Consider the following 23670-nt stretch of genomic DNA (forward strand, 5'->3'; position numbering starts at 1 on the left):
AAAACCCAATGCGGGAAAACCAGTGCAGCAATTCTGAGGGTTTATTATTATGCAGGAGAAATATCTGAATACAAATCTAGGATGCTCCTCTAGCAATCCTTTATAGAGAAAATAGTGATGGAAAATCTGAGTGAGTTTTACCTCACTTCACCTGGCAGAATTCCGGCTGATCCGGCACAAGACTGGCTAAACCCGACATTTTCTGCCTTGTCTCTGCGTCACCTTCTCTGCCCTTTGCGTCAACTCTCCCAGCTGTTTCGGTAGTTCCCGGCAGTTCCCGCAGTTCCCTGCAGTTTCGGTTGTTCCAACAGTTTTGGATTCTGCGTGACAGGCAACTTTTCTGCGTCAGCTCTCCTAGCTACTGCACCGCCTCTCTGCAAGCTCTGTCCGCCTCTCTGTTCTGTATTTTTTGGAAAGTCCTTCTCTCGGATTCTCTTTGCCTCTCAGTTGCAAGATCTCCCCAATCGATTTTCCTTCTAAGAACTTCTCACCTCAGAAAATCGATTTCCTCAATCTGTGTGTGTGTGTTTTCAAATGAACCCCAAGCCTCCATTTTATACTTTTCTTGTTGAGTCTTCAACGGCCAGGATTAAGTCCCTAATCAACGACTAAGATTAAAACATGACTTGATCCGCCTTCTAGATCATTCTAACTCATATTTTGATTAATACCCATTAATATTTTAATTTCCCCAAGTTTAGACTTAGGAACCCCATTAAAAATATTAATTATTTTAATAAAATACAATCAGGTGGAATTTCACCAAATGGTTTTTGGGTTCTTTAGAATTCATGTGCCTTAACCTCTCCACCAATTTTCAAGGCTAGAGCACTTCCGATGCTACAAAATTAACATATCCATGAAGTCGAACATCTTCGACAGAATATTTCAGACCAAGGGTGATTTTCCCATGCATATACCTCAAAATATGTTTGACGACAACCCAATGTTTATGGAGAGGCTCGGTCATGAATTGACTCAATGTGTTCTCTACATAGCATATGTCTGGACAAGTGTTCACTAAGAACATCAAAACCCCAATCAACTGTCTATACTCGGATGGATTCGCCAAATTGGGTCCTGCAACTTCTCCACATAGCTCCTTGAAATTTATTTCCATCGAAGTGGGTAGGGACTTGCATTTCGTCTTTCCAAATCTCTCCAAAAACTTTACGACATATTTTCCTTGTGAAAGGAAACTCTCACCGAGCCTTTGCTACACCTTAAGGCCTAGAAAGTAGTGCATGAGTACAAGGTCCTTCATCTCGAATTCAGAGGCTAACACCCTCTTACACTCGATCATCAAAGGCTCACTACCTGTCAAGAATAGATCGTCAACATATAAAACTAAAATTAGTGGCATACCTTGGACCACCTTGCAGTAGAGGTTGGGATCGGCGCTACCTCTTGTGAATCCAAGCTTCACCAGGTAGCTATCTATGCAGGCGTACCATGTGCTGGGGGCTTGCTTCAAGCCATACAATGCCTTCTTCAACCTGCAAATGTGTGTTTTTCGATCCTCTACTTCAAATCCCTATGGTTGCTCAACGTAAACTTCTTTTCGTAACGTGCCATGGAGGATGTTGTCTTCACGTCCATCTAATGAAGGGTCCATCCTTGAATTGCGGCAAGGGAAATTATCGCACGAATGGTGGTATATTGGGCCGCATGAGTAAATATATCATTGTAATCTTCTCCCTCTTTCTGGGAGAATCCTCTTGCTACGAACCTTGCCTGATATTTTTCAATGCTTCCATCGACTCCATGTTTGATCTTGAATAACCATTTTGAAGTCCAGATTCAAGATCAAAGATGGAGTCGATGGAAGCATTGGAAAATATAAGGCAAGGTTCGTAGCAAGAGGATTCTCCCAGAAAGAGGGAGAAGATTACGATGATATATTTGCTCATGCGGCCCAATATACCAACATTTGTGCGATAATTTCCCTTGATGCAAGTCAAGGATGGACCCTTCATTATATGGATGTGAAGACAAAATTCCTCCATGGCATGCTACGAGATGAAGTTTACATTGATCAGCCACAGGGATTTGAAGTAGAGGACCTAAGACACACATTTGCAGGTTGAAGAAGGCATTGTATGGCTTGACGCAAGCCCCGAGAGCATGGTACGCCCACATAGATAGCTACTTGGTGAAGCTTGGATTCACAAGAGGCAGCGCCGATTCCAACCTCTTCTTCAAGGTGGTTGTCATGTCCCTTCTCAAACACATTTGTAACAGGGAGCTGCGATACAATTTTGGCTGGGTTTTGTCATGTTTTTCCATTGAGACAAGCCCAGGTGCACAATTCTATTTTACTATTGTATATTTGCTCCTGAAGAAGTAATAAAATGGCTTAGCAATTCTCTATTTCCAGTGTTTCCATGGGTGCTTAATGTATATATCGTTTTTCTGATTGCTGGATTGTTTGTATGCTTTGTATATCACTTACATTCCTATTTTGAAACATTACAATGGTCCAAGGTATGCCATTGATTTTAGTTTTATATGTTGACGATCTATCCTTGACAAGTAGTGAGCCTTTGATGATCGAGTGTAAGAGGGTGTTAGCCTCTGAACTCGAGATGAAGGACCTTGGACTCATGCACTACTTTCTAGGCCTTGAGGTGTAGCAAAGGCTCGGTGAGATTTTCTTTTCACAAGGAAAATATGACATGAAGTTTTTGTAGAGATTTGGAATGATGAAATGCAAGCCCCTGCTCTCTTCGATGGAAATGAATTTCAAGAAGCTATGTGGAGAAGTTGCAGGACTTGATTTGGCGAATCCATCTGAGTAGAGACAGTTGATTGGGGCTCTAATGTTCTTAGTCAACACTCGTCCAAAGATATGCTATGTAGTGAACACATTGAGTCAATTCATGACCAAGCCTCTCCATGCACATTGGATTGTTGCCAAACATATTTTGAGATATTTGCATGGGACAATCACCCTTGGTCTGAGATATTCTGCCAAAGATGTTCGACTTCATGGATACACCGATGCTGATTGGGCAGGAAATGTTATTGACAGGAAGAGTACTTTTGGATGTTGTTTTAGCCTTGGATTTGCCATGATATCTTGGATGAGAAGGAAACAAAAGTCCATAGCTTTGAGTACTACCGAGGCAGAGTATATTGTCTCTAGCATGGCTAGCTGCAAAGCAATTTAGTTGAGAAATCTCTTTGGAGAACTGTTTGAGTAGGTCCTAGACACTACAGTGATATATTGTGACAACAAGAGTGGGATCTGATTGGCAGAGAATCTTATCTTTCATGACAAGTCCAAGCACATAGAGATCAAATATCATTACATTCGAGACATGGTGTAGAGAGGAGCTGTTAGACTCCATCACATATTGACAGATGAGCAGATTGCAGATATTCTCACCAAGGCTTTGCTGAAAGGGAATTTCTAGGTATTTAAAGAACAACTTGAGATGTGACCCCTCCTAATAAGGGGCTTCACTGATCGAGAACACTGAGCATAGCTCTTCCCCCTTGGTTGAGCTCCCAAGGTGGGAATGGAGTATTGAGGGCTCCTGGGGTTGAGGGATCTCTGGATAATAGGGTATCTCCCCTATTTGTCACCCATAGGGTGTGTGTGATCCTTGTCCGTTTTGACAAGTCGGGTATCTTCCCCTATCTTGGTCTAGCAGAGTATACCCTAGTTGGTATCATACCCACAAGCCGGGTTTGTTGGGATTGTCCCTCCTCGTCTGGCCAATGGGTTGAGGAGGCTTGGGGGTGTGTGATCCTTACCTTTGGTAAGTCAAGTATCTCACCCAAGCTCAGATTATGATGCAGGTGTTCTACCACATGACTCTTGAGGGTCATTGCTGGGAAGATCGGTAGGCAATAGGATGGATGTGATCCTTACCTCTTATATAGCAAGTGGTATCTCGCCCATTGATTGCACAATGGGATGGTTGTGATCCTTGCTTGGTAAGTTGTATCTCGCCTATTGCTCGATATAGGGTGGAAGTTGTATGCTCCCCTATGAGATGACTTGGGGTGAGAGTGTCCCATAGGACCTTCCCCACTGTCATAGACATGAGGTGAGAGTGTCCCATAGGACCTTCCTCATTGTCCCGAGAGGGTGGTAGCTGTAGCTCCTCGATGATTCTTCTTCTTTAGATTCGAGAATGTTTCAGCAGATAGAGTTGAGCAGAGATGGGACATGATTTGTTGATAGGATAGTTGCAATGATTACATGATGTAGTTGGAATCAATGTCACATGGTTCGGGTTCGAGTTCATGTTCGGCAATGATTAGGTTCGGTTTGAGTTCAAATGTTTTGATGAGGTTCGCCATTAGGTTCGTCTATATATATATTAATTTAAAATGGATTATAGGATAAAATAGTAAGAAATCAACATTAGTAAACATCAATAATGGACATGGAAACTGCAAGGATAAATTACAAGCTTGAGTTGTGACATGAAGTTATGAGTTTTGATCTATGGACTTGGTCAATGGCTATGAGGTTCGTCGAACCTCAATTTTTTTTAAAGGTTTGCCAAAATTCAAATCTCAAGGTTAAAGTTCGACGAACCTTGTGACATAGGTTGGAATTTCTTCCTAGCTGAGAGGGTGTGTTAATTCGGCAGCTCAGTGACAAATTCCAATCATTGGACTAGATTCCTCTTTCCGAGAGGACCAAATTTGACCTTTGAAGCACTTGATTCGGATAAGGGAAAGTATATATTTGAAGTGAAGCCCACAATGTCACATTTGATCAGGTCGGCCTAGAGGCAAATCAACCCTCCTCCAACACAGATAAATAAAAGTGACCTCAACCTCATTTGGACATCATCACAACTCAACATCTCTTCTTCTCTCTCTGAATTTGATTGGTTCATACAGGTCAAGGGCAACTTCTCTTTCACACGTGTGAGGGTCCAAGGAGGCAATTTCTGCGTTGAGTTTTTGCTGGGAGAGTTTGACTTTTGTTTGATCCAGTTTTTCTTCATGGTTTGACTTGCTTTGACTAAGAAAAGTTTGATCTTTTGAGGCCGAGTTGATTGGCACAAAAACTGAGTCAATATGGGTAGGTTGACTAGCGTTGACTTCTGATTTGACTGCAGGAAAATTGCAGACTTTGACTGCAACATCCTCTCTCTCCTTTGACCAATTTATCTGGGATATCTTTGATTGTTTTGGGCTGAATTTGACTAGCATTCAAGGCTGCATTTATTGCTGCTTTGACTGAGTTGTTTGGAGGGTTGACCATTGACTGTTTTGGACTGGTTAAAGCACGTTGAATGCTGTTGACTTGGACAAAATTGGAAATTTGTGACAGTTGACCAAATTTGACTCTTCGTCATTGGTATATTAAATTTATGGCTGATTGACTTGGTTGATAGTCAAAGCCTTTGAATTTGACTCTTGTTGATGGATATTGCTCATTGTACTCTCCGCTGAACATTTTATGACAATCTAATAGAATAAGAATTTCAAAGGATTTCCCCCCTTGTGGGGTTTTTCCCTGGTTGTTGACCAAATCGGTGTCTCTTGTTGATGTGTTTATTGTCTCCTATTGTCATTGCATTTTTTGTTTAATCATCATTTACTGTTGATTATTGGAAGAATTGATTATTGCTGAAAATATTGCTTATTGAAGAAGTTAATTGGGCTAAAAGTAACTAACATAGCATAGAGCAGTGAAAAATTAACATTTCCCAGGCTAGGCAGTGCGAATTCTGGCAGAGCGAGTTACCAGTGAGAGAGTTCGAGCAGGCCAAAGGGAGGCCAATTTGTTGTAGAAGGGAGAATTTCTCCAAATTATTTCGCCAGTATATTTTCCGGAGGATTGCCAGCTAAGCATCCAAACTATTGTACTCAAATTTTTACGGTGGCATAATAATAAAATAAACCCTCATCTGCTGCACTGGTTTTCCCTTCGGGTTTTTTGCAGGGACTATTAGTCCAACAATTATTGTATTGATTTTATTGTATGTGTGCATTATTTTCTCGGCTTTTAGTTTATTTTGCGCAAAGTATTTTATTTTTGGTGAAGATTGCAATTGTGAATTTATCAATATTTTCCGTAATAACCAATAAACTGCAGAATAGTAAGGAGATAAATTTCCAATAAACTGTAATCAAGAAAATTTTCACAGTTGAATGATGATGTAATCGTCATAGATGACCATGGTTGACCTCACATTGTTATTGTGTATTAGTGTGTTTCTAGGCTTTTGTGTAAACTTGACCTTGTCAACTTGCATCAGTTATATACCTAGGTGGTTAAGACTGATCTAGCCATTATGTGGGCTCATTACCCCTTTAAGGGAGGGGTGCCGTCCTCTTAAGTGATATATAAATACACACTTAAGAGTCATTTGTAAATAATCATTTTATTATTCAAGTGATTCATTCTTTAGGCTACAACACCATATCAAGTGTTTATCTCTTCTTTTTGCAATGCATTTTCTTCTCTCTAGTGCACTTATGGATGAGCTTTGGGTTGCACTCATTAGTGTTTTAGGTTGCATTTCCCAAGTGCCGCGTTTCTCCTGGGTTTGTAGGTTGGTTCGTTTGATCCCTTTTCCCTTTTATGAATCTTTACAATTCGTTCTATCTTTAGAGTTCAGTTCCATCTACTATGATCCCCTTGGGTGGTACTAGCTACTAGATTTTGCTTGTGGGTGGATGAGTGTACAACCCACCTTTTTTGTATAAAATGTATGTAGACATTGCTTTTTTATCGATAAAAGTTTAAAAGAAGCATTCCTTCCAAAAATATCTTCATTCAGCAAGATGTTTTGTCAACGAGGTTGAAGGAGCAAGGTTATTTCTCTAACAAAACATTTATTGGAGGTCGCCTTATAAGAAATTATCGATAGTTTTAGCTTCTCTTTTGTAGTATTCTTTTGGTAGCCTAATTGTTGGAAATTATACTCTGGTTTGACTGTTGGTTGGGAATCACATCTGCTTACTTTAAAAGGACAATAAGCAAGTGACATGCTCTAAAAAACATTATGATGAATAAAACATATCAGCAAAGTAAAATTTAGTTTAAGATCTACAAGCAACTATTATTTCTTTCTTCTTGCATTTGTGTTTTTATATTTGTGCTTATTTCGTGCCTGTCTCAGTATATATGAATATTTGAGTCAATTGGGATATGTGCAACATTAGGGATTTATATAAAATGCTTGTTTACTATGTCATCTCTTGGCAAGTTTTCTACCTCTAACAAGTTTGTACTTTTTTGTTTTGCAGTTATGCTGCTCAACAATCTAGAGGCCTTTCAGCAACAGGCATGTTTGAGAACTCTGGAGCCGGATTATCTCAAAAGGATATTGAAAAATTGAAAGGTCAAGAAGTTGGCGAGGGTAATTTGCGGATCAGGTGCTTGCGATATAAGTCTTTTATGTGCAATATATTTTTAGTTTTGAATCTTGACTGTTTCATTTGGTTACCATTGTTGGCATTTCATCCAGATTGAAAATTGTTGGGTCAGTTTTACTGCAGGCTTTATTCTGGACGAGTTTCTCGAGGTCCTAGGATGGGAACACGGGTTATATTTAAGGTAGCTTTTATGTGGTATTTTTCTATCAATTACATACTAGCATTTTTTCATTTTAGCATATACATATGGAGCCTTTTGTTTTATAGGTTTCTTTTCTAGCACATAATATTACTTCTGGGACAAATAACCAAAAGGCAGACTAAAGTGAGAGGAAGTGATGCTGAGGTGAAACTGGGAAACCTTCTTAAGTTCCCTTGAGGGTTGCACTTGTTTTTGGGACTTCGTAACTTTAATTGCAGGTTTAGGAGGTAGTACACCACATAACACATTGTTTCAAGGCAACTCTACTCTTCAAAAATAGATTGACACATTTTAACCTCATCTAATCCCGATAACTTGCATCCAACACCTTCTATTGAGTATGTTAGTCCCTGGAATTCTTTGTAATCTTCTCATATAGCTTCTTTATAGTTCATATTCTATACTTTTGTGGTTATTAATATTATCATCCATATTTTTTGGGTAAACACTCCATATTGGGTTTGTGTCAATGTTTTGAACCATGTCAAATTAGTTCATCATTAGGACAAGAATGCTTGAAGAGGAAGATCCGATCAATCTTCAAATTAATATTGATTTGGTTTAATTACTACTATTGATTTAATTAAGTTGATTTCTCACTGGTTGAATTTAAAAAATATAGTTAAAAAAAATGTAAACAACAAATAAAAATCAACAAAGAAAGAAAACTTCAGAAGGAAACAAGAAACGACACAAGTGCATCAATAAAAATGTGTTTTAAGGAAATTAAATTATTTTAAATTAAAGAGAAAAGCAAGATGTAATGTCCCTTCCTAAATTATTTTGTAGCAGGATTTATTTCTACATTTTGGGGGCCAATTTTGGTGAAGACAGGGCCCATTTGATTTTAAATAGAAGACTTAGGAGAGGCAAGTTAATTTTATATTATTTTGTTTTGTTAATGATGTGGGGACCACCTACATAAGAAATACGCACTCCCTAAGCCAATGATTCGAAATGCACGAGAGGGAAGAAAAGGCGGGAAGAAAGGCTCCACGAAAGTTATAAAAGGAAGACAACACACTTCATTTGGCATTCTTGGCTTATCAAATTTTATTTTGTTGCTTGCGCTGTTTAGCCGGGTCACTTTCTGTTTAGCAAGAGTTTTCCAAGTGGAGAACTCACCCTTTCTTCGGGGGACTTTGAGTGCCACCCTAGAGAGGTTCATTCATTATCACCCGGAGGATATTTGTAGAGATATTTCCTGCATTTGTATTCGGTTCGCCACAACAATGCGTATTTCAAGAGGATGCAGTGGTGGATCTAGTGTGGCCATTGCAGCATTCCTCCAGAGGGCTATTGCCGGGAGAAATTAGGAGAAAAAGGTTCAATATATTTGTTGGCTATTGGGTGAGTTTGAGAGCTGGAAGTGGCACCAATATTCATGAATGATTTTGCAGACTCTATGGCTAGCATAGAAGAGAAAAATTGGGCATACGTGGGAGAAAGAGTTTCAGCCATATCTTTGCAGCAAACAATGCATATTTGTTGGGGCAGCGCAGAGCGACGGTTGGACAGTTTCTAGGTTATCATTGCTTCACTTGGGCATTGCTCCGTTGCCAGAAAAGACAAGACCAGGTGTATTCCTTCCATATAATTTTACTCTTGCACCAGTTATAATAAAATGGCTTCGCTGCTTCCATATTTCTGATTGTTCTAGGTGTTTACTAAATTGTTTTAAAACTTTTTGTGGTGTAAATTTGCTATTTGCTTGCATATCACTGCTTTTCCTATTTTGGAACATTACAATGGTATCAGAGTCATAATCTTGGCTCAGCCTATGGGAAACCCTTCGTTCTATGACAAAACGAGAATAAAAAGGTAAGAAATCATGGGATCCAAAGAAAGATTAGAATCAAACAACATGGCAGTAACCTTGAATGAGGTGATTGGGATGCAAAAAATGATGATTGATGTGGGGCAAAAGTTGATTCATTCCACAATGGGGAATCAAGACCATTCTCAATTATACAACAAATCCGCTATGCCCAAAATTATGGGTAATGCATCAAGATGGCAAGACATGATTGCAATTGATGTGGAGTTATTGGAAGCAAATTGGAGGGCATACCAATCGTTGGGTCATGAAATTAAGGCATCCCTCTCTTTTTGGGAGTTCTGTTAACTAAGAGGCATGCACAAACCAATGGGGATTCAATGGAATTATGCTGGGATCATGGAGAGGATTAACGAAGAAGACGAGAGAGTAGTTCAAGGGACTATGGTTGGCAAGGAGACAGTTGAGCATACACTCGTTGATGAGATGTCATTCGTTGTTGAGGTATCCATTGATGAGGTATCCCGGGTTGTGATCGAGTTCTCAAGTGATAGTAGCACACCACAGGTTGATGAGGTGTCGGGAGACATCCCCATTGTTGATGAGGAGCCAATAGGTACAGAGGCATCCAGATCTATGACAGAGTTGTTAGATGACAGTCACCTACAGCTGATTGGTGAGCATGTCTTACATGTTGGGTTGTCTATGGAGGAGTAGTTGGAGGCTCGTGTAGAGTCCATGATGGATGAGGATGTGCAACCATCCTTTGGGCTAGCCATTGATGAGGGGCAACATAGAGACCACACATTGGGATTTCAACATAGTTCGCTTAAGAGGCACACTGATGGGATCTACAACGTTGTTAGCCCACCCTTATGCATTGGGTTGAGGGAGGCAGAGTTGTCTAGACATACCAGAGGGGATGACCAGGTTAGCAGCACTATTGGGTCACCTTTGCCCTTTGGAGAGAGGGAGACAAAGCTACCTAGTCAGATCTCATGTGTTGACCTGGATAGCGGGATGAGACGATTGGAGTTGCACAAGGTGCAACATCCACATGTCGGTGTTGTTCTATGTGCGGGAGTTCGTGCATTCGATCACTCTCTTGGGATTGGATGGCGAGAGATTCTGAGTTGGTACCCAGTGGAGTGGATTGGACTCATGGAGATGGTCATAGTCAGTGTGAAAATTCGATTACCCGAATCACCACTGCAACAACTGATTAAGTTCCTTCTATTTGTTAATTACTGAACAAATTATTTACTATTTCCTACAGTAAACACCGAAACTAATACACTGCAGTCTTCACCAATTAAATTATAAGCGGAAACAAGAAACTGAGCAAGAAAGAAATACACAACACATTACATTGTTGTTTTTGGACAAAAGTCCCCAGAAAAACCCAATGCGGGAAAATCGGTGCAACAACTGAGGGTTTTATTATTAAGCAATAGTTTTCTGAATACAATCTCTGGATGCCTTGCTGGCTATCTAGTACAGAGAATATCACTGATAGAAGAATAGTGAGAAGTACCTCACACTATCACAGGCGATCCCGACTGATCCAGCCACAGAATGGCTTGCCCCTTGTTGCCTTTGCGTAGTCACTGCGTTAGCCCAGCATCACAACGTCTAGGGACAACGTCACTCCCTCTGCTGATCGATTTGCCTCCCAGGAACTTCGATTTCCACCTCCCGATCTCACACTTCGGCTTCTAGCTTCAGAAATCGATTCTTCCAGTGAAAATACGAGCCTCCTCAAGGCTCTACGCTGCCTCTACGTCAGCCTATGCTGGACAGCGTAGCCTCTGCGCTGCGTCTCCTGGATCTCTCTCTGCCTCCTCTGCTGAGTATTCCCGGATCAGAATAAATGTCCAACTGGAACTATCCCTACCCCTCACTGCAAAAGATCACTTCAAATTCTCTTCCCGGCAACTGTTGTGCTTCAGAAATTCGATCTTCTGATCTCCACTCGATATGTTTTCCAAATGCCCATCAAGCGTCTTCTTATAATCTTCTCATTGAGTAACCAACGACCCAGATCAAATCCTAATCAATGGCTCAGATCATTTTGGCTTGCTCCTCATCTTCGTCTAGAAGTTTCACCCACAGTTAGATTAATACCCTTTAATTATTTAAATTTCCTAAGTTTAGACTTAGGCACCCATTAAACATAATTAATTATTTTAATAAAATTGTCTCTGGGTGGAGTTTTCCAAAACGATTTCTGGGTATTATGGAATACATGTGTCCAAGCCTCCCTGCAAATTTTGAGGCTTAGAGCACATCCGACGCTACTAGAAATTGACACTCCCTCTTAGTGAGGAATGTGCTCTAATAATGCAACCTGCAGAAGCATCACCCTTCTTTGTAACATCTCCCTTTGTGTTGCTGATGGCTGACATTGCTGCCCACCAACTACTGCGCAAATGCTTCGTTTGTACTGCTGTTGACACTGCCATTGCCAACAATGCAACCTTCAAATTTTGCATATGTGCTGCTGTTGGCACTGCCACTGCCAACACTGTATCTGCACTGCAACCTTCTCCAACTGTTGCTGCTACTACATTAGCAACGAAAAAGCATCCAAAATTTCTAAACACTTGTTCAACATGATGCATCTGTTGCTAGAGATCTGACTTCTACTAGTCTCTGCGTTGAACCTCTGAAGCTTCTGTGCTGCCACTGACTCTGCACAATGCCAACTGCACTCATGCCAACTCTAGCTTTGCATTGCTCAGTCTTTGGCGCTCCTAGCCACTGCAACTGTCACTCTGACACTCCTCTACATCAACTGACCCGGTCCATCCTGCTAGTACTGATTTGGGCTCTCATAGCAAGGTATTGATCTAAGAGGTGGAATCCTAAAGGATCCTGCCCATCTGTAGTTCCTTTGAACTATAGTTCTATATCACCCCACCTTTGGGCAATTATGGCAAACTCCTCGTCCTCGATCTATGTGGATGTAGCCTTTAGATCATGCTTCTCGTCCTTGTCCTTCTTCTTGAGAGGACACTGCGTGCGTAGTGACCAAGTTCACCATACCGGAAGCACTTGATCTTCGAAACATATTTCTTCTTCTTCTGCTGCTCCGGCTACCCTTAGATGCGAGGGTTGCATTTTCATCCTCCTCCTTCGGCTTCCTCCCACTACTGCTACTGCTACTATCAAGTTTGCACTTGACTAAGTCTCTCCTCATCTCTTCCTGTTGAAGAGCAACCCGCATCCCTTCCCAATCTGACAATCTTTCTTTGCTTAGGATGCTCTCGACAAACACTTGCTACTCTTCTGAGGCTGAATTCAGGGCCAACCTCACCATCTCAGTAGGTTGAGGTGTTGACCCCACAGCTGCCAACGAGTCTCGGATCTCCTGAAGCTTCGTAAGGAACGGATCAATGCATTCCCCCTTCTGCATCTGCATGGATCTCATCTTCTGCTCCAAGTACATCTTCCGTTGCTCAGAAGATCCTTCGTATAGCGTGGCCAAAGCTTCCCACATTTGCCGAGCAGTATCCTTGCTGGCAATGTGACACACTACATGATCCCTCACTCCGTCAAGGATCATCCTCTTGGCCTTCACCATCTCGGCCTTGTACTTCTTGAGCGGATCTGGATCCGCGGGTACAACTACCACACTGTCGATGTAAGTTTTGAGATCGTGCTCATCCAGAAGGCATGAGATCCTTGCCTTCCAAATCACATAGTTGGATGCTCCCTCCAACCGATCCTGATCTCGCAACCCATTTGCTGCCATCTCTGCCAACGAGTTGTCGAACTACCTCCTCTCTCCTTTGCGCAACACTGGGCTGGCCTACGCACTCCCTGCTGGAGTTAGTAGATCTGCTCCTCTCTGTTGCTGCTCAACACTTGAGAAATCAGACTTCTTGGCTGGAAGTCCTTTGAGGAAGAATTCCCTCAACAATGTCTCCCTTCTTCCTTCTGACGATTTTCTGCCCCAACAACTGTTGCAAAAAATTGCATCACACCAGAAAACTACCTCTTCGCTGAAGCTGCTGTGCTGCTCCCTCTGAAACTGGCAAACTTCATTCTGGAAGTCTTACCTCTCTATCGACTCACTCAGAGAGAAACCTTCCTCGAAAATCTTTGCCCTCCTAGCTTGGACTGTGCAATCCCTCTGGGGATTTGATTTGCTTTCTACGCAGCACTTGGACCCTCCTTCTCTTCAGCATTGGGTTCTTCCGGCTCTGCACTCTTGCTTCACCTGCAGCTTTGATACCATGTGAAAATTCGATTACCCAAATCACCACTGTAGCAACTAATTAAGTTCCTTCTATTTGTTAATTACAGAACAAATTATTTACTGTTTCCTACAGTAAACACCAAAACTAATACACGAAAGTCTTCACCAATTAAATTATAAGCGGAAACAAGAAACTGAGCAAGAAAGAAATACATGTGAAAATTTTTGAACATAAATTCTAATGCTGCAGTAACTGATTTATTTTACCTACTTATTTTCGATAAGTTATTTATGAAATCCCTTCAGTAAATATTAAAATAAATTCTACTGCAGATATCACACCATTATACAGAAACAAATACATGCACAAGAATCAAACATATCAACACAATTATTTTTGGACAATTGTCCTCGGAAAAACCCAAAGCGGGGAAACTGGTGCAACAGAGGAGGGTTTTATTAATCTTCAACAACAATCTCTTTTACAGAAAGATTTTACATAGACACTGGGAGAAAACACTTGAGACTTTTCTCTGAGACTTCCTGACACCCTCGAGAACTTCCTTTCCCAACTGCGTCAGTCCTGCGTCATCTTGCTTGGCTCTGTGTTGCTTTGTCCTTCATTGCGTCATCCAATGCGTCCCTGATCTACATCTCCCTCTGCGCTGTCTCTCAGAGCCCCTGCGTCACCCTTTCTGATCTTCCTGACTGCTGCTAGTCACCCCATCTTCCTCCAACCCACAACTTTCCCTCTGAAATCGATTTTCCTTCCTCTATGAGAAAATCAATTTTCCTTGGGATATTGAGTATCTGTTGGTGTATCTCCAAATGACCCTCAAGTCTTCTCTTATACTTTTCTTGTTGATGAATCAACAACCGAGATTAAGTCCCTAATCAACAGCTAAGATAAAAATAGACTTGCTCCTCGTCTCTTAGAGGCTTCTCATCCTTATCTTTATTAATACCCATTAATATTTATATTTTCTTAAGTTTAGACTTAGGAACCCATTAAAAATTTAATTATTTTAATAACTCCTCATCCAAATGGAATTTCCCAAAACGTTTTTTGGGTCTTGGAGATCTCATGTGCTTTAGCCTCTCCGCCAATTTTCATGGCTAGAGCACATTTGATGCTACCCCAAATCAACACTCCCTCTTAGCGAGGAATGCGCTCTTGTAATGCTCCACCACTGAACATCACCCTGATCATCTGGCACCGGTACCTGTGCTGGTGCTTGGCCTGCTGCCCAACATCCTCTGCACTGCTGCCTCCTATACTACTATCCATGGCTTCTACCACTGCCACTGCTACATATGTACTGCAGCACCCTTTGCATTCGTGCTGCTGCTGGTCCTTCCTCCCAACACTGCATTTGCACTACAACTCTTTCTCAAATGCTGCAACATGCTACTCATAGCACTGTGACACCTGACACTTATCCATTTCTGCTACTGAAATGGATTCTCTACCATCCCCATCTTCTCCCTGAAATAAACGAACTTTGTTCTTCCAAGGGCCTTGGTAAGGATGTCCGCCACCTGTTCTCTTTTAGGAGTGTAGCTCAACTGTACAGCGCCTTGTTGGACACAGTCTCTGACAAAGTGACATTGAATATCAATGTGATTTGACCGATCATGAAACAATGGATTCTCAGAGAGCTTGATGCAACTTTGATTATCACACATGATCCTGGTTGCCTTCATCCTTCTTTTGAATAGGTTCACAAACAATTTTCTAAGCCATATGGTTTCGCACGAAGCTGTGCTAGCGACCATATATTCTGCTTCAGCCGAGCTGAGAGCTACGGATTTTTGTTTCCTACTGCACCAGGAGGTCATTTCTGATCCAATGTTGAAACAGTACCCAGAGGTACTTTTCCGATCTACTGAACTTCCATCCCAATCTGCATCAGTAAACCCACTCAGTCTGATATCATTACTTTTGGTGTATAAGAGTCCATACTCGATTGTTCCTTGTATATATTTAAGAACATGTTTGGCTGCTGCCCAATGCGCCCTCCTCGGTTCCACCATGAACTGACTGAGGGTGTTGACAGTGTAATGAATGTCTGGCCTAGTATTGACCATATACATAAGGGACCCAATGAGCTGCCTGTATAAGGTGGGATCAACATCCTAGTCTTCTGATGCATCCATTTTCTTCCAGTTGGTGATCATTGGAGTAGCCATAGACCTACAGTCCTGCATCCTTAATCTCTTCAGGATTTCTATAGCATATCTCCCTTGTCCAAGGAAGATCTTGCCCTTCTGCTGCCAAACTTCCAACCCCAGGAAATATTGCATTTGTCCCAAATCCTTCATGTCGAAATATGTGGCTAGATTCTTCTTGCAGTCCTCGATGAGCCTCGATGATCCTGTCAGGAAGAGATCATCCACATATAATACTAGGGCTAGAGGCTCATTCTATACCACCAGAGAGTAGAGATTTGGGTCTGCATCACTCTTGACGAACCCCATCTTCTGCAAGTAGCCATCAATTCGACCATACCATGCTCTAGGTGCCTGTTTGAGCCCATATAAGGCTTTCTTCAATCTGCATACATGAGATTTCTTCTCATGTGTCTCAAAGCCTTCTGGTTGTTCAATGTATACTTCCTCTTCTATCACTCCGTTCAAGAATGTCGTTTTGACATCCATCTGATGAATCTCCCATCCCATCTGTGCTGCAAGAGATATCACGGTTCTAATAGATGTATACCTGGCTACTGGGGCGAAGGTCTCTTCATAGTCTATTCCTTCCTTCTGAGCATACCCCTTAGCCACAAACCTGGCTTTGTATTTTTCCACACTGCCGTCTGCAGCGTATTTGATCTTGTAGATCCATCTCGAACCTACCACTGATCTGTCCTGAGGCCTAGGCACTACTTCCTAGATATCGTTCACCATTATAGAGTTGTATTCCTCCATCATCGCACCCATCCAAACTTGATGTTGAGTGGCCTCCTGAAAAGTAGAAGGTTCCCCAACATGAGCTACTAAGGCCTGATATCTATCTGGCTATCTTCACTCCCTTTTATTGCTCCTGTGCACCAATGAAATCTTCTGCATCCTTTAGAATCTGTTGGAGTTCCCTACTCGTTCTTCCTTTGGTAGTAGGTACATCTGTTAGCTCTTCCTCTTCCTATTATTACCCCTCTTTTGAAGGAGAATTCCTGGTACTGGCTTCCGCTGATTGAAGAGGTTTGACCAACGACTCATTTTTTGACTACTCCTCGGAAGGCATTTCTCGAGATTTTCTGAAGGCCCTGCCTTCCATGAACTTCACATCTCGCCGAACTACTACCTTCCTGCTCCTTGGAAGATAGATTCTATATGCCTTAGCATTCTCGCTATATCCCACAAGATATCCTTTCTCTGCAGTCTGATCTAACTTCTTCCTCTTCTCCTCGGGTATACGGCAATACGCTAAATTCCCAAATACCTTGAAATGACTAACTTCAGGTGTCTTCCCGGTGAAGACCTGCTCTGGAGTAATCTTGCCCAATGCCCTATGAGGAGTTTTGTTTTGGACATAGACTGCCATGTTGCATGCTTCCGCCCACAGGAATTTTGGCATATCCCGATCATACATCATAGCTCTAGTTGCTTCCACAATAGTCATGTTCTTTCTTTCTGCTACTCCATTCTGCTCTGGATTGTAAGGAGCTGTCTGCTCTCTTTTGATGCCCTCCCTTGCTTAAAAATCGGTGAAGCCCTTGTCGACATACTCTCCACTATTGTCAGAGCGCAACACTTTTCTTTTCTTTCCTGTCAGATTCTCCACTAGAGCCTTGAACTCTTTGAATGGTCATCGATGAAGGTGATGAAGTATTCTGCACCACTAAGAGCTTTTGTGGACATCGGTCCACAGATATCTGAGTGTATCAATCCTAGTACACTCTTGGCCCTATTTTTACTTCTAGGAAATGCTACTTTGGCAGACTTGCCTAGAGCACACCCTTTGCATACATCATCTTGTTCTGTACTAAGATCTGGAACTCCTGTTACAGTTTTCCTTAGAATTCTCAGAGCCCCATGGTGCAAATATCCCATCCTTCTGTGCCATAGTTCATTCAAATCCTTGTCTCCTTTGCTGCCCCTCAGTGCCATTGGTGATTCCAGCTGCAACCTGTACAACCTGTTACTTCTGATTCCGTTTTGCACATTCTTTTTCCAACTCGGGTGTTTAATGTATACTTTCCCCTTAATGAAGAAAACGTCATAGCCCTTGCTTTGAAGTTGAGATACGGAAAGTAAGTTCATCCCTAGTCCTGGCACATGTAGCACATTGGTAGTGTTAGCGCTTGAAATTTCACCTCAGGCTGAGAAAGGTAAACTTCAAGGCAACATCAAACCACTTAGCCTCGTAGCTAGCCCTACGGGGCAGGAGAGGGCTCTCTCCGGTCTATCTCAGTAAAGATCTTCAATGGGCGAGATGACCAATAGGGAAACACTGATTTTAGGGTAGTAAAATGATCAAAAGGTTTAAATTTGGGATTTTTAAAGTTTTGGTGGAAAATTGGGGAATGGCAATTTCGGGTGCGGGGATTGGACACAGTTTTCGCAGGGGGTTCTTTGGGGCAAGGTAGGAAACAGTATTGATGCCTTTGATAGAGATGGATGGATGAGAATGACCGGTGAGGAGTTAAGGAGAGCAAGCAATAACCTTGAATTCCCTTTAAACAGTCGAAAACATTGATATTAAGCAAACTTAAAAGCAGAGCATGACAGTCATGAGTTCTACTTTAACACTTCATTTGCCTAATGTGCAGAAGGAAAAGTAAGGAAATGATTCACATAACACACTTACAAGTACAAAGAGAAACACACCATCAATACATGTGACCATAAGAATCCCAAAAAGGACTACAAAACCCTGGTCTTCCTTTGCCAAAAATTGCAGAGATACAGTGAGTAATACAATAAGAGTTTCTCCCTCAAGAGTCCAACCATGAAAATGAGCAAGAGAGTACATAATATAGATCATCTAACATCTTTCCCTGCCTCTAGGGGTCGAGCTCACTATCCTAGGAGCTGTTTCAACCAATTCTAAACTAAGCACTGAAAACTAGGCAGTCAAAACAACTTGCCTCTATAAACTAGGAAACCAGTTCATTCATTTAATTTTCACCTATCTCATGAATGAATCTTCTAGAAGAGATACATAAGTGTAAAAGTGTCATAAAATTACATCATTTACAACAAGGAGGATAAAAATCAACTCCAAAAAGTCAAACATAGTCAAAACTGCGTTTTGCTGAGCTGTAGGCTGAAATCCTGAGCAATTTCCCTGATGGGTCGCGCGCCATTCCTGAATGGGTCGCGCGCCTTTGAGAGCACTTTTGGGGCACTTCCAGGTGTCCAAATGGGGCAAGAGTAGGCTTGTTGGAAAGGTCTGGATGTCTACTTTCCAACCCAAGTGGAATTTCTGAATTTGGTGGTCATTTACCCCTCCAAAATTGCAATCTCCCAAGACTGCTCTCTGTGTGTCAAAAATGTGGCAGAAAGTCATTTTTTGCTTGTTTTTTGACTTTTTGGAGGCCCAAAACTTCATAAAATCTCTTGGCAATGGGTGAGCATGTGTAACTTTTCATGACAAATCCAGAAATGTTGAGTTTTCCCGGAACGGAGTAGCCAAATGAAAGGGTCGCGCGGGGGGTGAGATCCGTTGAGGGGACAAAACCTGTTTTTTGCCTGAAAAACCAAAATGACCCAAAATGCTCAAAATTTCTTGGAATTTGTGCTGGGGCTGAGCTATTTAGTGCCATGCTCCTTCAAAGAAGCCTCAGCCAAGATATGGAGGGGATCGGACCTTTTCCTTCGTTTTTTGTGCTTTGGCCAGCCGTCTTTGGAGCACCTTCATTTTTGCCTTGCATACGTGCATCCGTGCCCAATAATGATTCTTCATGTTCCTGAGCAAGTTCTTATCTTGGTTGGCCTTAGCCAGCAACCTCTCCAAATGAGCATTGAGCCGGATAAGCATAGACTCCCGCTCAACGGGTACTAAATCACCGGGTCTTCTTCGATTCAAGTTGCGGTCACTACGAATCCTCCACAACTCATCAAGAGTTTGCTCATCCTCCAAGTGCTTGTTGCGCTGCTCTAAATAGGTGATCCTCCACTGTGCCATATAGGATTTCCCACCTATTGGTTAGCCAAATACCTTGCCAAAAAACTTCGGCCTCTGTATGGTAACACCCCCTCTTATATTAAAGATTCCTCTTCTTTCATAGAATGGATTAAAAACCTTGAAATTAATGACAATGACCTCCTTGTAAGCTTTGACATAGTATCCCTCTACACTATGATTCCGGTTGATGAGGCCATTGAAGTATTAAAGAAAATCACAGACCCTGAAACGGTGGACCTCATCAGAATTTGCCTTAAGTCTTCATATTTCAGCTTCAAAGGAAAAATCTATGAGCAAACTCATGGAGTTGCCATGGGCTCTCCTTTATCTCCAATAATTGCCAACCTATATATGGAACACTTTGAACAAATTGCCCTTAATTCTTTCCCTTTCACCCCTGAAGAATGGAAAAGATATGTAGACGACATATTCACTAAATGGAGCCATGGTATGGATAAACTTAATGAGTTCTTAACTCACATCAACAACCTCTCTAAACACATTAAATTCACAATTGAAATTGAAAAGGACAACCAACTCCCTTTCTTAGACGTCCTCCTCACCAAGAAAAATGGTAAACTGAGCCACCAAGTTTTCAGAAAACAGACTCACACCGACAAATATCTGCACTCAAATTCCCACCACCATCCAAAACAAAAAGTAGGTGTCATTAAAACCCTAGTTACTAGAGCATCTAGAATCTGTGACCCCGAACACTTAGAGGAAGAACTTAACCACCTCTTCAAAGTATTAAAAAATAATGGTTATCAAGAAAACATAATCCAAAAAACTATTAAAAATTCCACAAACAAAACTCAAAAAAGAAATCCCTCAGAAAACCCTAAAATCTCCTTACCCTATATAAAAGGAACCACCGACAAAATTGCTAGAATTCTTACCAAGCATAACATCATGGTTGCATTCACTCCCCCTAACACCATAAAAAACATGCTTGATTCTGCCAAAGATTCAATTGACCCGAAAAATCACAAAGGAGTATACTCTATCCCATGTTCATGTGGAAAGGTATATATAGGTGAAACAAGGAGATTAGTGGGCATAAGGCTAAAAGAACATGCTAAATTAATTCACAAAGAAGACCATTATCTAAAAAGAAAGGTGAAAGAAGCCATTGAAATAAAGAAATCATCAAACAACATGGATATAGATGATGGTCTTAAACTAAGTAGTTCATGGAAACCCTCCCTGAGAACTAAATAAAATATAATTAGTTATTTTTAAACATTCATATATTAACATTAATACTATCCTAATCCTATAACAAGACCCTATTCTTTTCTAGTTCACTCTTTTTAATACTCTTACCTAATAATAACCTACATAAATAAAACCTACATAATATTAAAAATAACCCACATATATAAGCCTACATTAAACGTTAATAAATAACCTATAAACAATATTAATAAATAAAATTAAAAATAACCGACATATAATAACCTACATTAAACATAAAAAAAAAAAAAACCATAGTGTTTTTTCAAACTAAACATCAAACATCAAACCTTTAAATATTTAACAAATAAATAAATAAATAAATAAATTAATTAAATTAAATAAATAAAAACATTAAAACTCATCATTAAACGACACACATATATATAACATTAAGAATATACTACCCGGATGCGGGTGCCACGAAGGAGAAGGACGGCGCGCCACCTGGTAAGCATGGGCGGCCTCAAGCTTGAAAGGGTCATTAACTGCACTCCGCCGCCCTGGATGGCAAGCGTGAGAGCAGAGGCGCGAGAGGACGACAATTCATTGCCGGGTCTGAGCTCCATTAACTGTTTCAGAGGGGAGTTATGGCATACCAGGATCGAGGCAAACCAGAGCAGCATAAGTATGTTAAGAATTGGGAATGTTATGCATCGGATCAAGTTCGAATTGTGGAATTGGGTTTCTGGGCGTCAGGTCTCCGAGCACAGGCTCAAGAACTCCCTTTGGCAATTGGAGGTGGACACAGGGCAGCAAGAGTGGGTGAAGGTGGTTTCACACCCTCCTTATCCTTCTCCCCTGCTCTGTTGCGCTCATCGGACATCAAGGAAAACATGGTGCCGCCAAGACAGAGGCTCATTAGCCGTCGAGGCACTGGAAGAGGTGGAACTTCACGCCCCCCGGTTGCCAATCCACCTTCAAGCTGCTGCAGTTGTCTGTGCCACCAGGTGGCTAAAGCAAACCCCATTCAGTCGTAGCAATTCATGGACGCCAGGACTCCGGATTCGAGCGCTGCCCCGCTACCTGCATTTGGTACAGCGGTATTCTCCTTCAGCAGCGCCCAGGGCAATTCCAACATTAAAGCTCATGTCTCGGTCCTATTCTTGGAGGAACCGAAAGAGGAGGTTGGGGAGCAACCCAGCGCCCAAATTCATCTTGCTGAAAGCTCCAGGGCTGCTGAGGAAAAGGCAGAGGCACAACCTGAGCCAGGGGTCGTTCCACCATCGTCTCAACCGGCGCCCGCTTCAGGCAAGGCCAAGGTTGATTGGGGACCTCCCCCGGAAGGCGAGTACTGGGTTTATGAGGAAGATTCGGATGAATAGGCGCCGGCGCAACCAAGCTCTTGCCCTCAGACAATGCTCAGGTTTTTTTGTAAATTGTTACTCTTATCACAAGTGCTCAATGTATGTCGTGAATGTCTCCGTTTGGCTTGATAATTACGTAGTTCTGTGCTTGACCACGCCCTCGCGAGGGATATTGATGAAGAACTTCCTTTTCTCTCTTTCGCCCCCGCGTGGGATAGATAATTTTGCTTTTTCTGTTCTCCAAAACTCTACAGCCCCTGCGTGGGTTACCAGTCTCAATCATGGTGCCCTTGCATGGGTATTTGGTCTCAATGGTGTTGCCCCTGCGTGGGCGTTCAGTATCGATGAGGATGCCCCTGCGCGGGTAGTTTTTTGTGAGCACTATCAATCCAGAGTGTCATCCCTGGCCTCTGGCGACATGTACTCCTGGCTGTAACTGTTCTCTCCTGTTAATGTAAATAATAGAAATAGCATAGTTTTAACGAAAAAAAAAAAAACATTAAGAATATACTATACCTTTACATATAATTCTGATTAATAAATTAAAACAGACTTAAATTAATCATTAAAAATTAAGCAATTATAAATAAATAAAAAAAAGAGAAGCCGACAATAATATTCTTATCATTAAACTATTAACGATCAAGCACGCTCTCTCTTCTCAAACTTGCAGTTGACAGCCTTGATGATGGACTCACTTAGTTAGTCCGAAACGTTGGTTTCAAAACAACATGTTCTTCCATAAATTTCGAAATGATTAATTGAGCTTGAGGACTCTTGTATTTATAGGCTTTTATGAGGGTCCACTTGATGTTAATACCGACCTGACCAATTGTACATGTGTATAGGGTCGACCTAATCCAATGTACATGAGTGGGTTCATAAATTCAAAAACCAACTTCTACTTGTCCAAATGAGGTGATCTTTAGGTCGATTTTGGTCCTCTCGAAAAGAGGAATTCAATGCAATCATCATCTCTTCCATCTGAGATATCCAAGGTAGAATTTGACCCTAGTTGCATAAATTAACAAGGTCGCCGACAACTAGTACTAAGGAAGAGCGACCTCACCTTGAAGAAGGAAACCCAGAGGGATCTAAAGGGTCAGATCATAGAAAACCTCATGAATATATTTCTAGGGAGTTGCAAAATATTAAACTCCTAGAATTCTAAGGAGGGCGAGTCGGAGAGTGTGCTGAAGCATGGTTGGAGCGTATGCCAAGGTGTTTTCCGCTAAGGGAATATGCCTCTACCTCCAAGACAAAGATTGCTATATTCCAGCTAAGAGGAAGTGTTTTGATTTAGTGGGGAAATATAGAAAAATAGTTGCATCTCACATCGGACAACGTTCCTTGAGAGTTGTTCGAAGAAAATTTTCACGCAAAGTACTTGCCACCTTACTTCTGAGAGAAGCAAATTGGAGCCTTTCATATGTTAGTCCAAGGTAACAAAATAGTGGAGGAATA

At 41.5% G+C, this 23670-nt stretch overlaps 1 protein-coding gene across 6 annotated transcripts in view; it reads left to right on the forward strand.

The window, feature by feature from the left end:
• Positions 1-23670, forward strand: part of LOC149250798 (Protein kinase superfamily protein) — a 351978-nt gene that overhangs the window by 58772 nt on the left and 269536 nt on the right. For all 6 annotated transcript variants that reach the window (XR_016266837.1, XM_089459238.1, XM_089459241.1 and 3 more), the window contains exons 2-3: positions 7225-7353; positions 7477-7534. Coding sequence is in view for 5 of the 6 variants with exons in the window: in XM_089459238.1 (XP_089315364.1) it covers positions 7225-7353; positions 7477-7534 (187 nt within the window). In the remaining variant the exon portion in view is untranslated. The remainder of the gene's footprint in view (positions 1-7224; positions 7354-7476; positions 7535-23670) is intronic.

This window comes from Pinus tabuliformis, chromosome 7 (assembly GCF_031772625.1).
Source record: "Pinus tabuliformis cultivar Carrire ecotype Pingquan chromosome 7, CPIR1, whole genome shotgun sequence".
In the NCBI taxonomy this organism is placed as follows: domain Eukaryota; kingdom Viridiplantae; phylum Streptophyta; class Pinopsida; order Pinales; family Pinaceae; genus Pinus; species Pinus tabuliformis.